This window comes from Phoca vitulina, unplaced genomic scaffold (assembly GCF_004348235.1).
Source record: "Phoca vitulina isolate PV1807 unplaced genomic scaffold, GSC_HSeal_1.0 scaffold4, whole genome shotgun sequence".
In the NCBI taxonomy this organism is placed as follows: Eukaryota; Metazoa; Chordata; class Mammalia; order Carnivora; family Phocidae; genus Phoca; species Phoca vitulina.
The window spans coordinates 29306720-29331551 of record NW_022589707.1 but is presented as its reverse complement, the minus strand read 5'-3'; the positions used below and the strand labels follow the sequence as shown (position 1 = coordinate 29331551).

The window sequence follows — 24832 nt, the reverse complement described above, 5'->3', positions numbered from 1 at the left end:
AATTTACACTGTAACACATTCTCTTTCTTTATAACATTAAAAATGCAATTTGTAAAAAATTTTGGTGCCTAATGCCTTATCAAAAGTAGAATGGCAAACATGAATTTGTCATTAAGAAAAAAAATCTAATTTTAAAAGCAGGGGAAACATTTTAAGTAGTTTCACCTACTAAGTACAAATGGCTGGGATTTAATAAAGTTTTAACTGTCTCAAAAGCCCTTGCTCTTGACATTATTCCATAACGGCTCTACATCACAGTACACTTCAGAAAAAGATACCTCAAACAAACAAAAAGCCCAAACCTAACAGCTATCTGGAAATCTTTGCAATCTACTAAAGTCTCTTGATTACAACAATAGATAAACAGGAAACAAAATAAATAAAAACCCATATTATTTTGACCAGTACCAATTTGTCAACTAAATGCTCAAAAATTTAATGGAATATTTATTTGCTTTTGAATAGAAATTTCATACCAATTTGTTCAAAGAGAAAACACTTGCTATTTTAGGATTATAAAGACAATGCTTTTCCTTTTAAATATCTTCAAGTCTCAAAACAAAACAGAGCTATGCATACCTCTACAGCAGGTACAATGTCTATGCCAACAGTTAGAAATTCTTCAAACTTCAGAAATGGGTTAAAGCAGCTGCCAACATCAAGTAATCTGATCTTTCCTGAGGTCTGTAGCAACCTAAAAATAGATGATTTTCAGTTCACCTTTTACAGAATAAAACAAAGTATAAGACAAAAAGATCATAAAAATCATTGGCTAAATTTTTGGTTTCAAGATCCCTTTACACATTTAAAAATTACTGAAGGCCCTAAAGACCTTAGTACCATATTTGAAATTAAACTGAGTAGTGAAAAAACATTAATTCATTTATTTAACATGCTGCAATAGGCTTTTTTAAAAATGTAAATTATACTTTTAAGAGGCAAAGTCTAGATTAGAAAGATAATAAAAAGTGAGGTATTGCTTTACATTTTTTCAAGTGTCTTTAATGCCTGGTTTAATAGAGGACAGATGAATTCTCATATGGGCTTTTGTGTACAGGCTGTTGTAACATCACATGCCATGTAGTTTGGAAAACTCTACACTCATGAGAGAAAGAGTAATAAAGACAAATGACATCTTAGTATTATTAAAATAATTTTTCACCCACAGAGATCCTGGAAGGGTCTCAGATCCCCAGACCACACTTTGAAAACTGTCCTTGTAGATAAAAGAACGCATTCACAAATCAAATCTCATTAGTCAATATAACAATGTCCTTGGACTTCACTTCAATTTGTCTCAGTAATTTAAAGGAACCAACAGAACATCATAAATAGTATTCTTAAACTTATGAAAAATTTTTATTGTGTGCAAGAGCTTTTCTCATGTCCAAAAACAGTCATTTCTGGTTTTGTGTACCTTCTTTTTTCTACTATTGTATAAAGTTGGTCACCTACAACTATCAATCTATGTAGCAGCAAGTAAGGATAAAGGAAACTGGATTTTATTGGACCCAAGCCTGTTCAGATAGTAAAGCAATAATAAAATTAAAGTTCAGACATATTCCATTTCCTTTGATAATTTCCTTTAAAAAATTTATGAGAACATATTGGAAAAATAAAGGAAATAAAATATAGGCGAATAATTGGGTAAAAATAGAATCTTGGTTCTCTGAAGTATAAAGGGCAGAGAGAACCTTTCCAGCTTCTCTTCCTTACACTTTGGCTACCATTTTCCTTTGGATCCACTGGGAGATGTTAAACTACAGACAGAAGGTTAAGCTCCTGAAAAAGGCACTATAAATCAAAATAACAAAGTTGATATTTTTCAGAAAAGGAATGCAATAAATAGGGGTTGTATTTTTTATGAAGAGCATGATGCCTAACATTTTATAGAAATGACCACCATCACCATTTGAGAGTATATGGCAGGGTATAATATGATAAAAACAATATGAACTAATTAAGAACTCAACAAAAGGGACGCCTGGGTGGCTCAGTCGGTTAAGCGGCTGCCTTCGGCCCAGGTCATGATCCCGGGGTCCTGGGATCGAGTCCCGCATCGGGCTCCTTGCTCGGCAGGGAATCTGCTTCTCCCTCTCTCTCCCTCTGCTTGTACTCTCTCTGTCAAATAAATAAAATCATAAAAAAAAAAAAAAATGAAATAATTAAGAACTCAACAAAAGAGCTATGAGGGTATAAGGAAATAACTCAAGATGGCCTTCATTGTCCATATCTGTAAAAAGACTCAATACCTCTGACAATGACCTCTAGATGAATGTCGGTTCTTGAAAGGAATAGCTAGCAACTCTGTCAGTGAAAAGAGCCACTCCAAGAGGTAATTTCCAGTACTGCAGCCACCCAGGAAGCAGCTTAATATGTAATTTGGGTGAGGCATATAACAAAAAAAGATCTGTAAAGTTGAATTAAGTTTGGTGATACTTGAAATATCATAATACACTAGGTTCCAAGGAAGAAAGATGCCAGCAAACATATGTGACACAGGTTCCAAGCTGCTAAACAGAGCAAAAGATCCAGTAGACAGGGGCCATAGGAATGCCTGGCATTTAGCTGACATTTGCTGCTGAACACAAATTTGAATACCCAAATCATAACCAGTTAGAATAAATGAATATCTGTAACAATAATAACATATACACTATTAGATAACCCTAGCCTCAAGTAGGATTATAGGGACTAAGAACAAGAGTTCTGGAATCAGAGAGATGAGGATCAAAACCTGATTCTGTCCTTCACCTGTGTAATACGGGGACAATTATGGTGCCCACACTTATGAGTTGTTTCCAGGATTAAATGAGATAATGCATTTATAATGCTTAACCAATATTTGCTACATGGCAAGTGCTCAAAATTGTTAGCTGTTAATGTTATAGATGGAATTTTTTTGTGGTTAATCCAGTAATGATCTTTCTGAACATAGTAAAAGCAGAATTTGCCTCATTAAATTATATACTAGTAGATTCTGGTAAACTGGCTAGCTAATTCCTGAAAGTCTCTTAAAAAGTGCTTCTTGTAAATTTTTCTATCTGGATGGAGTATTCTAAATCATTCAAGTTAATTCAACATTATGATACAATCACCAATAACAATATCATGAATTTATTCTCAGTATGTACCTCAGTCCATTTCAAATTCTTTGGTTCAGCTCCTTAATTTATTTGCATCAAACACATATTTACAGTTTAAAGAATAATCATATAGTGAACATCCAAGTAATTACCATCCAGGTCAAGAAATGAAACACTGCCTACACCCTGGAAGCATGACCCTCCCTGATGACATCCTTCATCCCTTTGTGTAACTGTAGCCACTATCCTGATTTTCATGGTAATCATTCTCTTCATTGCCTTTTATTGTCTTACTACCTACCTATGACCACATGCCTAAACAATACAGTTTTTCTTTTTTTTTTTTTTGAGAGAGAGCGCATGAGAGTGGGCAAGGGAATAGATAAAAAATAAAGAAAATCAAGTGTAATACTATAGAAAGTCCTCAGTCACAAGAGAGCAAGAGAAGAAGGAACAGAGAAGAACTACAAAATACAGGAAAAAAATTAACAAAATGACAATAAGGACATACCTATCAATAATTACTTTAAATGTAAATGGTCTCAATGCACCAATTGAAAGATGAAGGCAGAATGGATGAGGAGACTCATTTCAGACTTACATACAGACTGAAAGTGAAAGGATGAGAAGAGGTATTCCATGCAAATGGAAGCGGGGATGGAAAAAGGTCAGGGTGGCAATACTTGTATCAGACAAAGTAGACCTTCAAACAGAGACTAACAAAACACAAAGAAGGGTACTACATAATGATAAAGGGGTCAATCCAACAAGAGGATATAAAAATTGTAAATATCTATGCACTCAACATTGGAGGACCTAAATACATAAAGCAAGTATCAAGACCTAAATGGAGAAACAGAGTAATACATAAACAGGACTTTAACAATACCCTACCTACATCAATGGATAGATTATACAGGCAGAAAATCAACAAGAAAACGGTCTGTGAGCAACACATTAGACCATCTTAAGATGGACTTAAGAGATATACACAGAACATTTCATTCCAAAACAAAAGAATACACATTCTTTTCAAGTGCATGGGAAACATTCTCCAGGACAGATCACGTGTTAGTCCACAAAACAAGTCTTAATAAATTTTAAGATTGAAATCCTATCACGCATCTTTTCTGACCACAACGGTATGAAACTAGAAATCAGTCACAAGGAAGAAACTGGAAAAAACACAAGTGGAGATTAAACAATAGGCTACTGAACAGCCAATGAGTTGATAAATCAAAGGTACATGGAGAAAAATGAAAACAAAACCACAGTGGCCCAAATAATCTTTGGAGTTCTAAAAGGGAAATTTATAGTAATACAGGCTTACCACAAGAAACAAGAAAAAGCTCAAACAATCTAACCTTAAACTAGAAAAAGAAGAACAAAGGTCAAGGTTAGTAGAAGAAAGGAAATAATAAAGACTGGAGCAAAAATAAATGAAAGAGACCTGACAAAGGTAAACACCAATAAAACGAAGAGCTGGTTCTTTGAAAAGGTAAGTCTGGCTAAAGATTTATCAATTTTATCAAGAAAGAAAAGAGGATTCAAATAAATAAAATCAGAAATGAAAGAGAAATAGATTATAAGACAATATTATAAAAAATTATAAGCTCAATACTGTACAACCTAGAAAAAATAAATTCCTAGAAATATACAATCTTCCAAACTGATTAAAACGTAGAAAATCTGCATATTGATTTTTTTAGTTATGAAATTCAATCAGCTATAAAAAACAACTCCCAACAAACAGAAGTCCAGGACTAGATGGATTCACAGGTGAATTCTAACATTTAAAGAAAAGTTAATACCTGTACCCTTCAAACTATTCCAAAAACTTGACTAGGAAGAAAGATTCCCAAATTCATTTTGCAAGGCCAAGATACATCAGCCTGATACCAAAACCAGACAAAGACACTACAAAAATAAAAAAACTATAGGCCAACATTGCTGATAAACATAGATGCAAATATCCTCAACAAAATATTAGCCAACCATGGCATTCAACAATCCATTGAAAAAAAGGATCATTCATCACGATCAAGTGGGAAGTATTTCAGGGATGCAAGGATGCTATAATATTTGCAAATCAATGTGATACAACACATCAACAAAAAGGATAAAAGTCTTAACAGATGCAGGAAAAGCGTCTGACAAAACTCAACATCTGTTTGTGATAAAAACTCAAAAAAGTCAGTTTAGGAGGGGAAAAACCTCAGTATAATAAAGGCCATATATGAAAAACCCACAGCTTACATCATACTCAATGGTGGAAAAACAAAGTTTTTCCTTTACGATCAGGAAGGAGCCAAGGATGTCTATTCTCACCACTTTTATTTAACATAGTACTGGAAATCCCAGCCACCACAATCACACGAGGAAAAGAAAAAGCATCCAACTTGGTAAGGAAGATGTATAAAACTCTCATTTGCAGATGCCATGATAGTATAAATAAAAAGCCCTAAAGATTATACCAAAAAAAACAAAAACAAAAACAAAAACCCTACCAGAATAAATGAATTCAGTAAAGTTTCATGATACAAAACTAATACACAGAAATTGGTTGTGTTTCTACACACTAATAACAAAGTAACAGAAAAAGAAATTAAGAAAATAATCCCATTTACCATCGCACCTAAAAGTATAAAATACCTAGGAATAAACTTAACCAAGGAGGGGAAAGACCTGTACTCTGAAAACTATAAAACACTGCTGAAAGAAAATGAAGACAACACAGACTAATGGAAAGATATTCCATACCCCTGGAAGAATTACTGCTGTTAAAATGTCCATACTACCCAAAGCAATTTATAGATTCAATGCAATCCCTGTCAAAATACCAACAACATTTTTCACAGAACTAGAACAAATAATACTAATATTTGTATGGAACCACAAAAGACCCTTAAGAATCTTGAGAAAGAAGGAAAAGCTGAAGATATCAGAATCCCAGATTTCAAGATATACTACTACAAAGCTGTACTACTCAAAACAGTATGGTACTGGCACAAAATCAGACACACAGATCAATAGAAAAGAGTTCAGAAACCAATGCAAGCCTAAATGGTCAATTAATCTACAACAAAGAAGGCAAAAAATACACAATGGAAAAAAGACCATCTCTTCAATAAATGGCAAAACTAGAAGCTACATGCAAAAGAATAGAACTGGACAACTTTCTTACACCATACACACAAAAAAACTCAAAACTGATTAAAGACCTAAATGTGAGACATGAAACCATAAAATTTCTAAAAGAAAACATGGGCAGTAATCTCTTTGACATGGGTCCTAGCAACATTTTTGTGTATCTGTCTCCTCAGGCATACATCTTAACACCAAAAAAACCAAACAATACAATTAAAAAATGGTTAGAGGACCAGAGTAAACATTTTTCCAAAGATGACATACAGGTGACCATACAGATACATAAAACATGTTCAATATCACTAATTCAGGAAATGCAAATCAAAACCACAGTGAGCTATTAACTTACATTTGCCAAAATGGCTAGAATCAAAAAGATAAGAAATGGTGTTGGCAAAGACGTGGAGAAAAAGGAACCCTTGTACACTGCTGATGGGAATGCAAACTGGGTCAGCCACTGTGGGAAAACAGTATGGAAATTCCTCAAAAATTTAAAAATAGAAATACCACATGACCCAGTAATTCCACTGCTGGGCATTTACTCAAAGAAAATGAAAACATTTGAAAAAATATATGCACCCCTATGTTTACTGCAGCATTATTTACAATAGCCATGATATGGAAGCAACCCAGTGTCCGTTGGCAGATGAACGGATAAAGATGTGGTGTGTGTGTGTGTATATATATATATATAGAGAGAGAGAGAGAAAGAGACACACAATCACAATGGAATACATATAGTATATATATTTTATATACATACAATGGTATATATGTGTGAGTGTGCACGCACACATGCACACACACACACAATGGAGTATTATTCAACCATAAAAAAGATTGAAATCTTGCCAACTGCAACAACATGGATAGACCTAGAGGATATTATGCCAAGTGAAGTAAGTCAGAAAGAGAAGGAAAAATTTCACAATTTCATTTACATGTGGAATCTAAAGAGCAAATGAATCAACAAACAAAAACCAGAAACAGACCCATAAACACAGAAAACAAACTGGTGGTTGCCAGAGAAGGGGGGGCAGCGTGCATAAAATGGGTGAAGCGGCAGTGGGAGATATAGGCTTCCAGTTATAGAATGAGTAAGTCATAGGGATAAAAGGTATAGCATAGGGAATATATAGTCAACAGTATTGTGCTAGCATTGTATGGTGACAGATGGTAGGCATACTTGTGGTGAGCACAGCCTAAGGTATGGAGTTGTCAAATCACTATGTTGTCCACCTGAAACTAATGTAACATTTGTGTGTCAACTATATTTCAATAAAAAAAATAGTGAATATACTCATGTGACTCTTACATTTGTTTTATACATTTTTTCTAAAGATTTTATTTATTTATTTGACAGAATGAGAGAGCACAAGCAGGGGGAACAGCAGAGGTAGAGGGAGAAGCAGGCTCCCCGCTGAGAAGGGAGCCCAATGAGGGGCTTGATCCCAGGACCTTGGGATCATGACCTGAGCCAAAGGCACATGCCCAACCATCTGAGCCACTCAGGCACCCGTTTTATACATTTTTATAAAACATTTTTATAAAAGTTACATGTATGGTTGAAATGAATATTACTTTGCAGTTTTGGCGTACCCTTTCTATTTTTAGCCATTAGGGCAGTTTGTTAATCATGTTGTTAAAATGCTCTATAGTCTTACTGCTTTTTAATGCTTGCTCTCTCAGTTCTTGAGAAGGTGTTAAAAGTCATCCATTTGTTTTTGAGGAAGCAGAAAAGAAAGATCTCTGTAAATTGATTTGAAAGGATATTATTTTTTTTCATTTTTGGAAAAAAAAAAGCCCTCAAGATGGAAAACCAGAATTAGTAAAACCTCAGAGGTTTTGGAAATGAGGTGGATGTTTTAAGGAAGGGACGGGACATCTAAGTACACCTTCCTTTGTATCCCTACTTTGTAGTTCAGACCTTTTAAAGTCAGTAATGTTTTACATATTAAAAAAATAAAATTAAATCACAGGGATAATTAAAAACACAAAATGAAAAGACGAGAAAGTAAGGAACCTAGTATGTATCAAGTAACAGGGAGGAAAAAAAATTCAGTAACTTCTGAACGTAGCATTCGGACTATAATAATCTTAATAGGTAATATTTTAAGGACAAAAGAAATGCAAAGAAATCCTGAATTTTACTTAGTATGTTGCTGTAGTACTGACCGGTAGAGTCAAAAAGAAAGTTGTTCTTTACAGAAGAGTAAGAATCAATAAATGTTTAAGCTAATAAGATACTGAAAAATTACCATTTTCTAACAACTACAATAAAACAAACTTGATATAAGCAAAATCATTAATGGATACTAAAGCCACTAGTGAAAATTATCAAGGAACAGGAAATACACTCAGTCTTCATGTATAACCCCACAGAATACAAAAACCTTTATAGTGAAGCAATCTGGTGGACACTTTAGTCAAATGATTGAACTTAACATCACTGAGAATGAGACAAAATGACATGTTCCTTCTTACACTGAGAACACAGTATAATCTGTGTAGTATGCCTATCAAATATGTTTTACACGAATCTATACCACAGGGAATGTTCTAGATTAATGAAGCCTAAGAGATAATTCAACTAAATATGTAATCTTTGGTTCTCATATCAAACAATCAATTACCAACGTTACAGCTGTAACAAACTGTAACTACAGTTACAAACATTGCAACAATCTGGAAAATTTGGATATGAACTCTTTTATATAACTATACTAATGTTAATTCCTGAGTGATGATAATTGTATTGTGGCTATGCAGGCAAATCTCCTTGATCTCTGGTGATACTTCAACCCTAACAACTTGAGCACGTAACTCAAATGAGCTCAGAAAAAAACAAAAGGAAAAATGTATCTACATACAGAGATATGAAACAAATGTAGCAAAATATTAATTATTAATGAATCTTAATGAATATAAAGGTATTATTTATAGTACTCATAATTTTCCTAAGAAGTTTGAAATTTATCAAACTATAATAATGGGAAAAATGACTAGATTTATCTGTCAATTTTTGCTTTATATTTATTAAAGCTACACTACTAGACATATACGAATTAAACATTGTTATATTTTCCTGTAAAATCACACCTATCATTTTGAAAAAATCTTTATCTATAGAAATAATGTTTACTCTATAAAGTCTTATGCTTTGGATAGGTCTCTCAAAAGCAGCATAATCTGGATTTTTAAATCCAGTCTGACAATCTTTTAACCAGAGTATTTAGATCATTTACATTTTGTTTAAAAAAAATTTGAGAGAGAGAGAGAGAGAATGCACACATGGGGGGAGGGACAGAGGGAGAGAGAAACTCAAACAGACTCTGCACTGAGCGTGGAGCCTGATGTACACTCTCTAATGAATAAATACATACATACATAAATTTATGTGCATGTATCCTCTCTCTCAAATAAATAAATTCAGTGGGAGGGGCAGACTCCAAGCAAAGCGCAGAGCACAACTAGAGGCTTGATCTCAGAACCCTGAGATCACGACCTGAGGCTAAACCAAGAGTCGGATGCTTAACAGACTGTGCCACCAAGTCACCCCTAGATTTTGATGTGATTTACTGAAATATATTGATTTATATCTATTATCTTACTTTATACTTTTCCATCTGTTCTACCTGTTCTGTTTCTTTTCACCCTGGGAACTTTAAAATCTCAGACATCCTGATTTAATTGGTGTAGGATGAAGTCTGGGCATTGGGATTTTTAATGGTTCCCCAAGTACATGCATTGTATAGCCAAGGTTAAGAACTGGTTTTAGATTTTTCCTTCAAAATTTTAACAATTTATATAGATATATTTTCATTTTGCTGATTTGAAAATTTTACAGTTTCTATTCTGTTAGGAAAATGTATATTTAACTACTGGAAAACCTTAACCTTCTCCTAGACCACACGAAGGCTTCAGGATACTTAAATCTGTTACACACAACTGATGTTAGTCTTTCGGTGTATTCTGTTTGATAAATGCCTATATTTACCAATATATTTACCAGTTTTTTGGTTCTTCATTCCTTCTTTCACCTCAGGCTTTCCATCTCGGTTCATTTTCCTTCTGCCTGAAATACATCTTTAGATTTCTTTTAGTAAGTGTTTGTATTCCCATTCTTTCCTCTCCTTCTGCAACTCTAATAAGAGGTTAGACTTTCTCATCATTTTATCTTGTGTCTTTAAGCATTTTAATTCTATTTTTTGAATACTGTCTGTACATGGCATTATGGATAATTTCACTTACTCTGTCTCACCCAACTGAATAATTTCCTCTTCAATTCATGCTCTATACTGAGTTATTTTAATTATTTTATTATTTCTACAAGTTCTATTTTTTAATTTTAGCTTTGCAAAAGGCTAACAAGTCCTTAACATTTCTAATCCCTGTAGAAATTTTCAAGCAATTTTTTTTTTTTTTTTTTAAGAGAGGGAGGGAAGAAGGGGAGAGGGATAGAGAGAATTCTAAGCAGGCTCCATGCCCAGTGAAGAGCCCAACTTGGGGCTCCATCTCACAACCCTGAGACAATGACCTGAGCAGAGATCAAGAGTCAGATGCTTAACCAACTAAGCCACCCAGGTGCCCCTCTTTTCTTTTTTAAATATAGTTTATTTTATAAAAAACGTTATAAATTCTAGTATCTGAGGCCTTTCTAGATCTGTTCTTGCTATCTGCTGGCTTTAGATCACGGCACTTGGTTCCCATATATACTTATTTACTCTGAGTGGTTTACTTTTCGTCAGGTAACCAGGGATACCACCAGTGTAGGACCACTTTATCTAAATAAATTCAGGGTCTGAATTTTTTTGAACAAGGCTGGTGATGTAAATTTGGACTATGAGTGTGCTTGGGATGTCCTGTAGTTTCAACTTGTCAGGGTCTGTCATGCTCTGGGTGAATGAGGTAGATTTACTCTGGTTCATTCTTAAACTGAGAAAGCAGTTCTTTGGAACTTCAACTCTGTAACAGTGGAATATGAAAACCAGAGTTCAAGTTTGCCACTTTGGATTCTGCTTTCTGTTCTGGGTTCCTGCCAGAATTTGCATTATGGCCTTATCAGTTCTTTGATTTTTTTAATACTTTAAAAAAAATTAACATATAATGTATTATTTGTGTCAGGGGTACAGGTCTGTGATTTATCAGACTTATCTAATACCCAGCGCTCACCACAACACATACCCTCCCCAGTGTCCATCACCGAGCCACCCCATCCCCCTACCCCCTCCCCTCCAGCAACCCTCAGTTTGTTTCCTAAGAGTAAGAGTCTCTTATGGTTTGTCTCCCTCTCTGATTTCGTCTTGTTTCATTTTTCCTCTCTTCCCCTATGATCCTCTGCCTTGTTTCTTAAATTCCGCGTTATCAGTGAGATTATACGATAATTGCCTTTCTCTGACTGACTTACTTCACTTAGTATACCTTCTAGTTCCATCCATGTTGTTGCAAATGACAAGATTTCATTTTTGATGGCTGTGTAACATTCCATTGTATATATCTATAACACAACTCCTCTATCCATTCATTTGTCAATGGACATCTGGCTCTTTCCATAGTTTGGCGATTATGGACATTGCTGCTATAAACATAGGGGTGCAGGTGCCCCTTTGGATCACATTTGTATCTTTGGGGTAAATACCCAGTATGCAATTGCTGGGTAGGGTATCTCTATTTTCCACTTTTTGAGGAACCTCCATACTGTTTTCCAGAGTGGCTGCACCAGCTTGCTTCCCATGAACAGTGTAGGAGAGTTCCCCCTTTCTCCCCATCCTCGCCAACATCTTTCGTTGCCTGCCTGGTTAATTTTAGCCATTCTGACTGGTGTGAGGTGGTATCTCATTGAGGTTTTGATTTGGATTTCCCTGATGCTGAGCGATGCTGAGAACTTTTTCATGTATCTGTTGGCCATTTGGATGTCTTCTTTGCAGAAGTGTCTGTTCATGTCTTCTGTCCATTTCTTGATTGGGTTATCTGTTCTTTGGGTGCTGAGTTTGGTAAGTTTTTTATACATTTTGGATACTAGCCCTTTATCTGATATGCCATTTGCAAATATCTTCTCCCATTCTGTAGGTTGTCTTTTGGTTTTGTTGACTGTTTCCTTTGCTGTGCAAAAGCTTTTGGTCGTGATGAAGTCCCAATAGTTCATTTTTGCCCTTGCTTCCCTTGCCTTTGGCGATGTTTCTAGGAAGCAGTGCTGCGGCTGAGGTCGAAGAGGTTGCTGCCTGTGTTCTCCTCAAGGATTTTGATGGATTCCTGTCTCACACTGAGGTCTTTCAACCATTTTGAGTCTATTTTTGTGTGTGGTGGAAGGAAATGGTCCAGTTTCATTCTTCTGCATGTGGCTGTCCAATTTTCCCAACACCATTTGTTGAAGAGACTGTCTTTTTTCCATTGGAAATTCTTGCCTCCTTTGTTGAAGATTAGTTGACCATAGAGTTGAGGGTCTGTTTCTGGGTTCTCTATTCTGTTCCATTAATCTAGATGTCTTTTTTTGTGCTAGTACCATACTGCCTTGATGATTATAGCTTTGTAATAGAGCTTACAGTCCAGAATTGTGATGCCACCAGCTTTGCTTTTCTTCTTCAACCTTCCTCTGGCTATTCGAGGTCTTTTCTGGTTCCATACAAATTTTAGGATTATTTGTTCCAGTTCTGTGAAAAAAACTGATGGTATTTTAATAGGGATTGCACTGAATGTGTAGACTGCTCTAGGGAGCATAGATATTTTCACAATATTTGTTCTTCCAATCCACGAGCATGGAACGTTTTTTCCATTTCTTTGTGTCTTCCTCAATTTCTTTCATGAGTGTTCCATAGTTTTCTGATTACAGATCCTTTGCCTCACTGGTTAGATTTATTCCTAGGTATCTTATGGTTTTGGGTGCAATTGTAAATGGGATTGACTCCTTAATTTCTCTTTCTTCTGTCTCATTGTTAGTGTATAGAAATGCAACTGACTTCTGTGCATTGATTTTATATCCTTCCACTTTACTGAATTCCTGTATGAATTCTAGCAATTTTGGGGGGAGCCTTTTGGGTTATCCACATAAAGTATCATGTCATCTGCAAAGAGTGAGAGTTTGACTTCTTTGCCGATTTGGATGCCTTTTATTTCTTTTTGTTGTCTGACTGCTGTGGCTAGGACTTCTAATACTATGTTGAATAGCAGTGGTGATAGTGGACATCCCTGCCGTGTTCCTGACCTTAGGGGAAAAGTTCTCAGTTTTTCCCCACTGAGAATGATATTCGCTGTGGGTTTTTCATAGATGGCTTTTATGATATTAAGGTATGTGCCCTCTATCCCTACACTGTGGAGAGTTTTAATCAAGAAAGGATGCTGTACTTTGTCAAATGCTTTTTCTGCATCTATTGAGAGGATCAAATGGTTCTTGTCCTTTCTTTTATTTATGAAGTGTATCACATTGATTGATTTGCAGATGTTGAACCAACCCTGCAGCCCAGGAATAAATCCCACTTGGTGGTGAATAATCCTTTAAATGTACTGTTGGATCCCACTGGCTAGTATTTTGGTGAGAATTTCTGCATCCATGTTCATCAGGGATATTATTCTGTAATTCTTTTTGGTGGGGTGTTTGGTTTTGTGATCAAGGTAATGGTGGCCTCATAAAATGAGTTTGGAAGTTTTCCTTCCACTTCTATTTTTTGCAACAGCTTCAGAAGAATAGGTATTAATTCTTTTATAAATGGTTGGTAGAATTCCCCTGGGAAGCCATCTGGCCCTGGGCTCTTGCTTGTTGGGAGATACTTGATGACTGCTTCAATTTCCTTGCTGGTTATGGGTCTATTCAGGTTTTCTATTTCTTCCCTGGTTCAGTTGTGGTAGTTCATAAGTCTCTAGGAATGCATCCATTTCTTCCAGATTGTCTACTTTGTTGGCATATAGTTGCTCATAAAATGTTCTTATAATTGTTTGTATTTCTTCAGTGTTGGTTGTGATCTCTCCTCTTTCATTCATGATTTTATTTGGGTCCTTTCTCTTTTCTTTTTGATAAGTCTGGCCAGGGGTTTATCAGTCTTACTAATTCTTTCAAAGAACCAGCTCCTAGTTTCGTTGATCTGTTCTACTGTTCTTTTGGTTTCTCTTTCATTGATTCCTGCTCTGATCATTATTATTTCTCTTCTCCTGCTGGGTTTAGGCTTTATTTGCTGTTCTTTCTCCAGCTCCTTTAGGTGTAGGTTTAGGTTGTGTATTTGAGACCTTTCTTGTTTCTTGAGAAAGGCTTGTGTTGCTATATACTTTCCTCTTAGTACCGCCTTTGCTGCATCCCAAAGGTTTTGAACAGCAGTGTTTTCATTTTAATTTGTTTCCATGACAATTTTTTAAATTCTTCTTTAATTTCCTGATTGACCCATTCATTCTTTAGTAGGATGCTCTTTAGCCTCCATGTATTTGAGTTCTTTCTCACTTTCCTCTTGTGATTGAGTTCCAGTTTCAAAGCACTGTGGTCCGAAACTATGCAAGGAATGATCCCAATCTTTTGGTACTGCTTGAGACCTGATTTGTGACCCAGTATGTGATCTATTCTGGAGAATGTTCCATGGGCACTTGAGAAGAATGTGTATTCTGTTGCTTTGGGATAGAATGTTCTGAATACATCTGTGAAGTCCATCTGGTGAAGTGTGTCATTCAAAGCCCTTATTTCCTTGTTGATATTCTGCTTAGATGATCTGTCCATTGCAGTGAGTGGGGTGTTAAAGTTCCCTACTATTATTGTATTATTGTCGGTGTGTTTCTTTGATTTTGTTATTAATTGGCTTATATAATTGGCTGCTCCCATTTTAGGGGCATAAATATTTACAATTGTTAGATCTTCTTGTTGGATAGACCCTTTAATTATGATATAGTGTCCTCCCTCATCTCTTATTACAGTCTTTGGTTTAAAATCTAATATAAGGATTGCCACTCCAGCTTTCTTTTGACGTCCACTGACGTGATAAATGGTTTTCCACCCTCTCACTGTCAATCTGGAGGTGTCTTTGGGTCTAAAATGAGTCTCTTGCAGACAGCATATTGATGGGTCTTGCTTTTTTATCCAATCTGATACCCTGTGTCTTTTGATTGGAGCATTTAGTCCATTTACATTCAGGGTAACTACTGAAAGATATGAATTTAGTGCCATTGTATTGCCTGTAAGGTGACAGTTACTGTATATTGTCTGTGTTCCTTTCTGGTCTATGTTACTTTTGGACTCTCTCTTTGCTTAGAGGACCTCTTTCAATATTTCTTGTAGGGGTGGTCTGGTGATCACAAATTCTTTTAGTTTCTGTTTGTCCTGGAAGCTTTTTATCACTCCTCCTATTTTGAATGATATCCTAATGGGATAAAGTATTCTTGGCTGCATATTTTTCTCGTTTAGTGCTCTGAATACATCATGCCCAGTCCTCTCTGGCCTGCCAGGTCTCCGTGGATAGGTCTGCTGCCAATCTAATGTTTCTACCATTGTAGGTTACAGACCTCTTGTCCCGAGCTGCTTGCAGGATTTTTTCGTTGTCTCTAAGATTTGTAAGTTTTACTATTAGATGTCAGGGTGTTGATCTATTTTTATTGATTTTTTTTTTTTTTAAAGATTTTATTTATTTATTCATGAGAGACAGAGAGAGAGAGGCAGAGGGAGAAGCAGGCTCCCAAGGAGCAGGGAGCCCGATGTGGGACTCGATCCCAGGACCCTGGGATCATGACCCGAGCCGAAGGCAGATGCTCAACCATCTGAGCCACCCAGGTGCCCCTATTTTTATTGATTTTGAGGGGGGTTCTCTGTGCCTCCTGGATTTTGATGCCTGTTTCCTTCCCCAAATTAGGGAAGTTCTCTGCTATAATTTGCTCCAATATACCTTCTGCCCCTCTCTCTCTTTCTTCTTCTTCTGGGATCCCAATTATTCTAATATTGTTTCGTCTTATGGTATCACTTATCTCTCGAATTCTGCCTTCATGATCCAGTAGTTGTTTATCTCTCTTTTTCTCAGCTTCTTTATTTTCCATCATTTGGTCTTCTATCTCACTGATTCTTTCTTCTGACTCATTTATCCTAGCAGTTAGAACCTCCATTTTTTATTGCATCTCATTAACAGCCTTTTTGATTTTGACTTGGTTAGATTTTAGTTCTTTTATTTCTCCAGAAAGGGATTCTCTGTGTCTTCTATGCTTCTATGCTTCTATGCTTTTTTCAAGCCCAGCTAGTATCTTTATAATTGTTATTCTGAGCCACCCAGGCACCCCAGCCATACTCTAGTTTAACTTTTAAAGTAGAATATAAGAACTGAAAAAATTAACTTAGTATAAGTGGTTGGCATAAAATCAGTTTGTGAGAGCCAATGATTATAAAAAGATATTTAAATGAACACAAGTAGTATTTTATTATTGTTAACAGCTATGAAAATACTATAGGGGTGCCTGGGTGGCTCAGTCGTTAAGCGTCTGCCTTCGGCTCGGGTCATGATCCCAGGGTCCTGGGATCGAGCCCCGCATCGGGCTCCCTGCTCTGCGGGAGGCCTGCTTCTCCCTCTCCCACTCCCCCTGCTTGTGTTCCCTCTCTTGCTGTGTCTCTCTCTGTCAAATAAATAAATAAAATCTTTAAAAAAAAAAAAAAAAGAAAATACTATAAAATGTGAAATCAGGTGTGCTAAATGCAAAAGCAGGCTCTGAATAATCTCTTAAATGACTAAAGTTTCTTCATCAAAAAAAGTCTAGAGAGCCAACCTCAGTGATCTTAACTGACAGACTTATATGTTACTATATACAATACATATAACATGGCAACTTTAGAGTCAACTGTTCATTAAAAAATTAAAAACTGGGGTGCCTGGGTGGCTCAGTCATTAAGCATCTGCTATGGGATCACTAATGGTCTAAAATAAATCAATCTTATACCAAATGAACCACTCTCCCTCACTGCAGCTGAAGGATCTGGAAATTCCAGTATCTTGGCATTCAAACCATATTTTGGAGTACCTTTTACTCACAGAATATAAAAAACAAACAAAATTTTGCCAGATCATATGTTCTAGTTTTTGATGTGGAAATATGGGGGCTGTCAACCTAAAAGCTCAAGTTTTAAAGTCAGAAATAAGATTAAATTTTGGAAGGCAATTTTAAAAAGTTTGTATTAGAAAGCCATAATCATATATAGTGAAGACTATTTACTATTAGTTTAGAAGTCATTTGAAATTACTTATCTAAATAGATTTCAAATCTTTCACAAAAAAATCCAAGGACCTTTAGTATCATTTAAAAAATAGCTTTAAATGTGTACATATCTAAAATATGACAAACATTTAATGAATATCTATTGTACCTATCTGTGTTCGGTTAGGAGCGTGCTACAACAAGTTGAGTAAGAGTCCTGACACCCAAGGAATTCAGTGCAATGGAGAAGATACACATGCAAATATGTGACATGAATAGAATGCAATAACTGCATTCTAGAGGAGCGTACAAAATGTTACAGGAGTAAAAGAACACTGGTGGAAGACATATAGATGACCAACAGATACATGCAAAGATGCTCAACATCACTTATCAGGAAAATGCATATCAAAACTATAAGGAGGGGCACCTGGGTGGCTCAGTTGCTTAAACGACTGCCTTCAGCTCAGGTCATGATCCCAGGGTCCTGGGGTTGAGCCCCACATCGGGCTCCCTGCTCAGTGGGAAGCCTGCTTCTCCCTCTCCCACTCCCCCTGCTTGTGTTCCCTCTCTGTCTCTGTCAAATAAATAAATCTTAAAAAAAAAAAAAAAGAAAACTACCAGGAGGTGTCACCTCATACCTGTCAGAATGCCTAAAATAAACACAAAAAAACAAGTTTTGGAGAGGATGTGGAGAAAAAGGAACCCTTGTCACTGTTGGTGGGAATGCAAACTGATATAACCACTGTAGAAAATAGTATGGAGGTTCCGAAAAGATTAAAAAGTAGAACTACCATACAATCCAATAATTCCACTACTAGGTATTTACCCAAAGAATATGACAACCCAATTTAAAAAGACATATGCACCCCTATGTTTAATGCAACATTATTTACAATAGCCAAGATATGAAAGCAACCGAAGTGCCCATAATAGAGGAATGCATAAAGAAGATGTGCTTTATAGAGAATGCAATATTACTCAGGTATAAAAAAAAAGAATGAAATATTGCCATTTATGACAATATGGATGAATCTAGAGAGTATAATGCTAAGCGAAATAAGTCAGGGAAAGTCAAATAACCATATGATTTCACTCATTTTAAGAAACAAAACAAATGAACAATGAAAAAAGAGAAACCTACAGATTCTTAACTATAAACAAGCTGATGGTTACCAGAGGGGAGGTGGATGGGAAGATGGGTGAAACAGGTGAAGGAAACTAAGAGTATACATCATGATGAGCACTGAGTAATGTACAGAATTGTTGAATCACTATATTATACACCTGAAACTAATATAATACTGTATGTTAACTATACCTGAATTAAAAGTAAAAAAAAAAAAAACAAAAAAAACCGTATCAAAAGTCTGATACAATAAAAAAGGCTCTGCAGACAGATAATCAACAGAATTCCATCTTTACTCATACTTTACTAACAAGTGGCCTTAAAAATTTTAGTTATTTTTTTTGCATCTCAGTTCCCTCATCAATAAAACAAAAGGTTGGAGAAGATGACCTCCAAAGGCCATTCTGAATTTCAGATCAGTTTTTTTTTTTTAAAAGATTTTATTTATTTATTTGAGAGAGAGAGAGCTCATGAGGGGGGGAGGGTCAGAGGGAGAAGCAGACTCTCTGTTGAGCAGGGAGCCCGATGTGGGACTCGATCCCGGGACTCCAGGATCATGACCTGAGCCAAAGGCAGTTGCTTAACCAACTGAGCCACCCAGGCGCCCTCAGATCAGTTCTTTAGAGAATAAAATAGCACTCCTTTGCCTGATTCAAATTTGTCCTTATCAATTTCCAGCTGGAAATACTTAAATTAACAAAAATTAAGACTTCTTAGGAAAAAAATTACAACCTACTGTATTTAAGGGCCAAATTTTATAAACACCTCTCAGATTATATATCTAATAGCAGCAGAGCTCTAACGGGCTCCCTTTTCCATATGCCATATATAGGATATAAAGTTGCATAACTATGGCACTGTGAGATCCAAATATAATAAACCAAAGGTTGCCTCTGCTTCAAGATGGAGACAGAATAGAAGGAGACTCTGTCACTGGGGAAGGAGGGGCCACGATGCTCTCTACCAGTAGTTCTTTATCTTTTTGGGTTAGAGACTCCTCTGAGCATCTGAAGAAATCTATGGCTCTCTCCACCACTACAAACAATGCACATATGACACACAAATCACATTTTGATACAATTCGGAGTGGTTCACAGACTCCCACTTGCATCATCTGAATTTCCATGCATAGGCAGTGATGATGAAGACAAGGGTTTACAGAATCATTGTCTTGATCTGCTTTAGTTTAGCTGCAAGAACAGAAAACCACTAAACTAGCTTAAGCAAAATGAGGATTTATTTTAAATATGTAAGAATTCAATTTTAAGAAGCACAGGTGGTCTTCATGAGAACGGAGAAGTTACTAGGCAGAAACTTTTCTGTCTCCCTCCCTTTCAGAAAGCTGCTTCAGTTGCCTACAAAAAAATTTCTGGACTCCAATGACTAGAGTAGACACAGCCCTGTATCCCTGGATATTATTAAAGTATAATAAGTTATTACTTCAGTTTAGAGTACTTAGTATTTACATATAGCCAAAATACAAACTAGGAATATTAAGTGACCCCATCAAATTAATCACAAATATTAATATTTGTGATCCCATCTCTGAATTCATGTTTAGCATTGTTAGGATATGCTCCTTAAATTCCCTTCCAAGACACCTCTTACCCTCAGATGGCTCTTCTCAGGTTACACCTTCCATACTCTTCACATAGCAATCTATGACCCATCACAGCCATGTAATTTTCTGAAACATCTCTACAAAATTAACACCAAATTCAACCACAACAGACAATTTACCAAAATTAAGAATGTTCAAAAGGAATGTGGTGTAGGTATGGTAACATTATTAAATAGTTTTAATAAATTTTGTGGTATATGACAGTACTGTAGAAATATGCTTATGTTCTCTGGATAGTACTCCGGAGGTATTTGGACACATTTTTCTAAATGTACTGTATATAAAGCTATTTTTTCCACATGCAAAATGTGATTGTGGATAGACTGAGCAATTAAAAAAATATCTATTATCATACCTTAAGAGAAACACAACAAAAAGGAATTGCTGCATTTATTAATGATGGTAAGGCAAATATGTGGAAAAATTAGCTTGTTCTAGTAAGAAAAATCTATATAAACAGGTCAAGAGGTTATTAGGAAGCAAATGACTTACTGAAGGACAACTTTTTCAACAAGTGAAATACTGTTAGACTGGTTTCTATTTTCAGCATATCTATATTACCTCTCCTCATTTACATTCTGTCAGGTGATAAAACACACTTAGAAAACATAATTTGGTGGGGCGCCTGGGTGGCTCAGTTGGTTAAATATCCGACTCTTGGTTTCAGCTCAGGTCTTGATCTCATGGTTGTGGGATCGAGCCCTATCAGGCTCTATGCTGAGCGTGGAGTTGGCTTAAGATTCCTTCTCCCTTCCCCTCTGCTCCTCCCCCAACTCACTTACACTCTCTCTCTCAAAAAAATTAAAAAATAAAATCTATTAAAAAAAAACACAAAAAAACAAAATTTGGCTAAAAAATTTATCCTTTATGCTTCCTTTATATCTAAATGCCTCTTTCAAATGTTCATTTACATTCCTCAGTAAATTTTCATTTTTTGGTTCTTTATAAAAATTCATACAGGGAATCTTAAAATTTCATTATTAGAAAACATTCTTAAAACTCAAGAATTCATCATAGTGTAACTTCATTTGATAGTTCTTCATTCTTTACACAATAGAAGTGTTAAGAAAAACCCTTATTATATGCAGAAATGTATAGCTTGTTCAAATAACCTTCTATTTAAATTTCCTATGTTGTTTTTTATTCAATCTGTCTTTGTTCTCTTTTCCAAAAGCAGTTATAAGATCATATTTCTCTACTCTTTTCCCCTCAATTCCCACCCTGCTTGGTTAAATAGTTTAATAAGGAAATACAGGATTTTATTTCCTACATAATTTTCTCTCTGGCATGCTGCCAGTGTCAACAATAGCATCTTAAATTTCTCAAGATATATTGAGAGAGAGATGTATACTCTATGCATAATTTCTTACTCATTACATAAGAGAAGCTGGTCAGATTTACCCAAGTGTATAGTTTACAACAGTGGTTTTCTTCAAAGTGTTTTCTACAGAGCTGTAGGTATTTTCTAGAGTCCAATCAAGGGCCAACAAAGGCAGACATGGGAGATACTGAGAGGCTACAACTTCTATACCCTTTGACCAGACCATAATCTGTTTCTTCTAAAAAAAAAAAAAAGTTTCTATGGTTAAAATGGTCGAAATCAATGCTGTAGGCCTTATTTATTAACCCTGCTGGTTTGAAGTAGGGGAAAGGAAAAAATAGGTTTCTCTCTCATATCTTTTTGAGGGAAAAACACAAGATGAAAATACATTTTTAGAGTCAATGTATAAATAGCATTATCACTTCTTGAATCCATGAGTCAAATATACATGAGAGAATTTTCTAAAGCCAACTTTTAGAGCTTATAGATGACAAGTAGGTAAAAATTACTAGATACTGTGGATCCCATAAGAACCATTAATTCCAACTGTCCTTTGTCTCAATCATTTCTTCAAGAAATAGCAGAAAAATAGGTAAAATAAACAGCTTCTAACTCTGATCAAGATTATCATTTATTTAGCAACACATTCTCATCACCACAAAGAATGTACAGGAGGGAGATGAGGTGTGGTGAGTAATGGTTATGATTATATATATATTATATATATTAATTGTATTATATATGTAATATATAATAATTATGATCTAAATAATCTGCACTAAGTAGATGAAGTCAAGTTTTAACAAGGGAAGAGAAGACAAGCGTTGCTGGCTACCCAAGTAGATTTCATGAAACAGTCTTATAACATGCACCTTTGTCAATATATTAGTGAGTGTAGGAAATATATTCTCTTTTTAAAGAACTATAGAAACTTAACTATATAATTAACTCTATAACAAAGAAACTCAATTTTTTTAGTTCAGTGTTTTCCCAAATTTATTCTGCTGACAAACTGCCTTTTCAATTATTACCTATTTTACAGAACTTCTCTGGGAAACTTTAGAGATTGGAGATAGGAAAACAGAATTTTCAAGAGAATGGCATGGAGATCTAGTTTCTAAGCAAAACATCTGAAAAAAACTGAACAGATAACCCAGAAACTCCATATACAGAGGTCAGAGAGGGGTATAAAGAATTAAGTGAAAAGATCTCAGCCATGTTTTCACAGGAATACCAAGATTCTTGCTCTTACTGACAACCTTCTTTGTGTTGCCATCATGGTGATCATCGTAAGCATATAACAATGGCCACTACTCATCAGTGAAGTTCTTATGAGTAGGTATATTTAGATATAAATGGGAAAATGATGTAAAGGAATGAGGGAAATGCTAAAAGTAACTAAAACTAAATAATACTAATCCACACTAGCAATCAAAAAAACAAACAAAAATATACACCTAAAGTTGCAGACTGTAAAAATTATAAAAATATTTTGTTCTTACTGAGGTCAAAGTGAAGTTTATATACATGACTGTCACACTAATGACAATGGAAAATGATAAAATTCCTGAGCTGTGCTGATCCATATGGTGTCTTTGTGATTTACAGAAAAGATAACCTTCCTTCAAATAAAAAAAAAATTAAGATAGTATATTACTGCGCAAATTAATTGAATGCAGCCTGGCTCTGCCCAGAGAGGCTTTCCAGAGCCCAAGAGAAGCAACCAGGCTGTGCAGATATGTGCAAGCACACCCCACACTGTGAAGTGCACACACTTCTAGCGACCCATTATAACCTCTACGGCACCTTCAGTGAGATGAGCTTGTCAGTGTCAGAGTGGTAGCTGAGCAAACACTGGGCCTCCAGACAGCAAGCAGGAGAGAGCGGTAACCCCTGGGATGCCTGGTATGGGTGGGATAAAACAGGCAATGTTATGTGTGAGGGTATTATTTTATGAATAATAGTGTTCTCTTTTGCTGCTCCAAGCTAAGACAGGAGGTAACAACACCACCCACTCTCACTTAATTTAGTGTATATGCAAACCATGTGAATGACTCCCTCCTGCGATGTGATGTGTTTTTATAGTGCACAACCTGAATATTACTTGTAGCAACCTTTTATAACTTTTTGTAAAACAAAACGGAAATATTTAGCAAGAACACTGAAATATTCATCTTTTAACTTGTACTATTATCACTATAAATTTTACGGACAACATGACAGAAGATATCAAACATGAATTTGATGAATTAAAATACAACTATTAAATACAAACACCATAGCAGACACCTATGTTTACCCAGCCAGTGAAAATAGAATAGACATACATATATACTTTGAGAGCACCAATGTAAAAACATACATGCAAATGAAAGGTACAGTAATTCTGAGATGGTGCTATCATTAAAGAATGTTTTTTAAATGTCTATAATGACTTTTTTTGAAGTCTGAAGTTCCCATTCTTAAATGTTTAAATATCCCAACTGTAATACTTACATTAATTTGTTTAAAAATCCCAGTGACAGCAAAGATAAATTTTTCATGAGATATTAATAATCATGAATTTAAAATTAATGAGGCTTTATTATATGTCAGAGATTTACTTCTGAAAGCCCATATACTTAATGAAACATTCATAAGTATTTTCTTTGAGTGTTAACAATTAAGGCTATTTGTAAAGGACACCCACTACAGTGTTCCTAAAAGTAGAGAAAATATAAAAACCATCTGTCAGTATAGGAAGCCAATAACAGAACTTCTATTTATCTGTGATTTTTATTTCTATATTAAGAAATTAAGCTTTACTGGTACATGAATTGACACTGACATTCTGTGATGGTTATTTTTATGTGTTATATTGACTAGGCGACAGTAACCAGGTATTTGGTCAAACACCAGTCTAGATGTCATTGTGAAGGTATTTTTAAAGATGAGATTAACATTTAAATTGGCAGACTGAGTAAAGCAAATTACCCTCTATCATGTAAATTGCAGGCCTTAATAGAAAAAGACGGAGGTTATCTGAGGAAGAGGAAATTCTGCCTCCAGACTGCCTGTAGATGCAAGATGCAACATCACCTCTTGCCTGGTCTCCAGCCTCCCAGCCTACCCTGTAGACTTTGGACTTGCCAGCCGCCACAATCATGGGAGCCATTTCCTTAAAATAAATTCTGTCTCTATCTATATACATACTCACACAGACTGTTCCTTTGGAGAACTCTAATACACAGCCCACAGAGTCTCTGTGTTTAGTGATCAAGCTTCCTATTGTTGTGTAGGGTTACTTGGGGGATGAGGAGGAGTTCCAAAACATGGAGGAATGACATTGGTATATCACTACTATTTGTTCACTAGCAGCAAAGCATACATCCTGAGTTTCCTTGCTC

General features: G+C 35.6%; 1 protein-coding gene across 1 annotated transcript in view; it reads right to left on the bottom strand.

The window, feature by feature from the left end:
• Positions 1–24832, bottom strand: part of BMT2 (base methyltransferase of 25S rRNA 2 homolog) — a 94087-nt gene that overhangs the window by 20697 nt on the left and 48558 nt on the right. The window contains exon 4 of the mRNA XM_032401739.1: positions 580–694. Coding sequence (XP_032257630.1) covers positions 580–694 — 115 coding nt within the window. The remainder of the gene's footprint in view (positions 1–579; positions 695–24832) is intronic.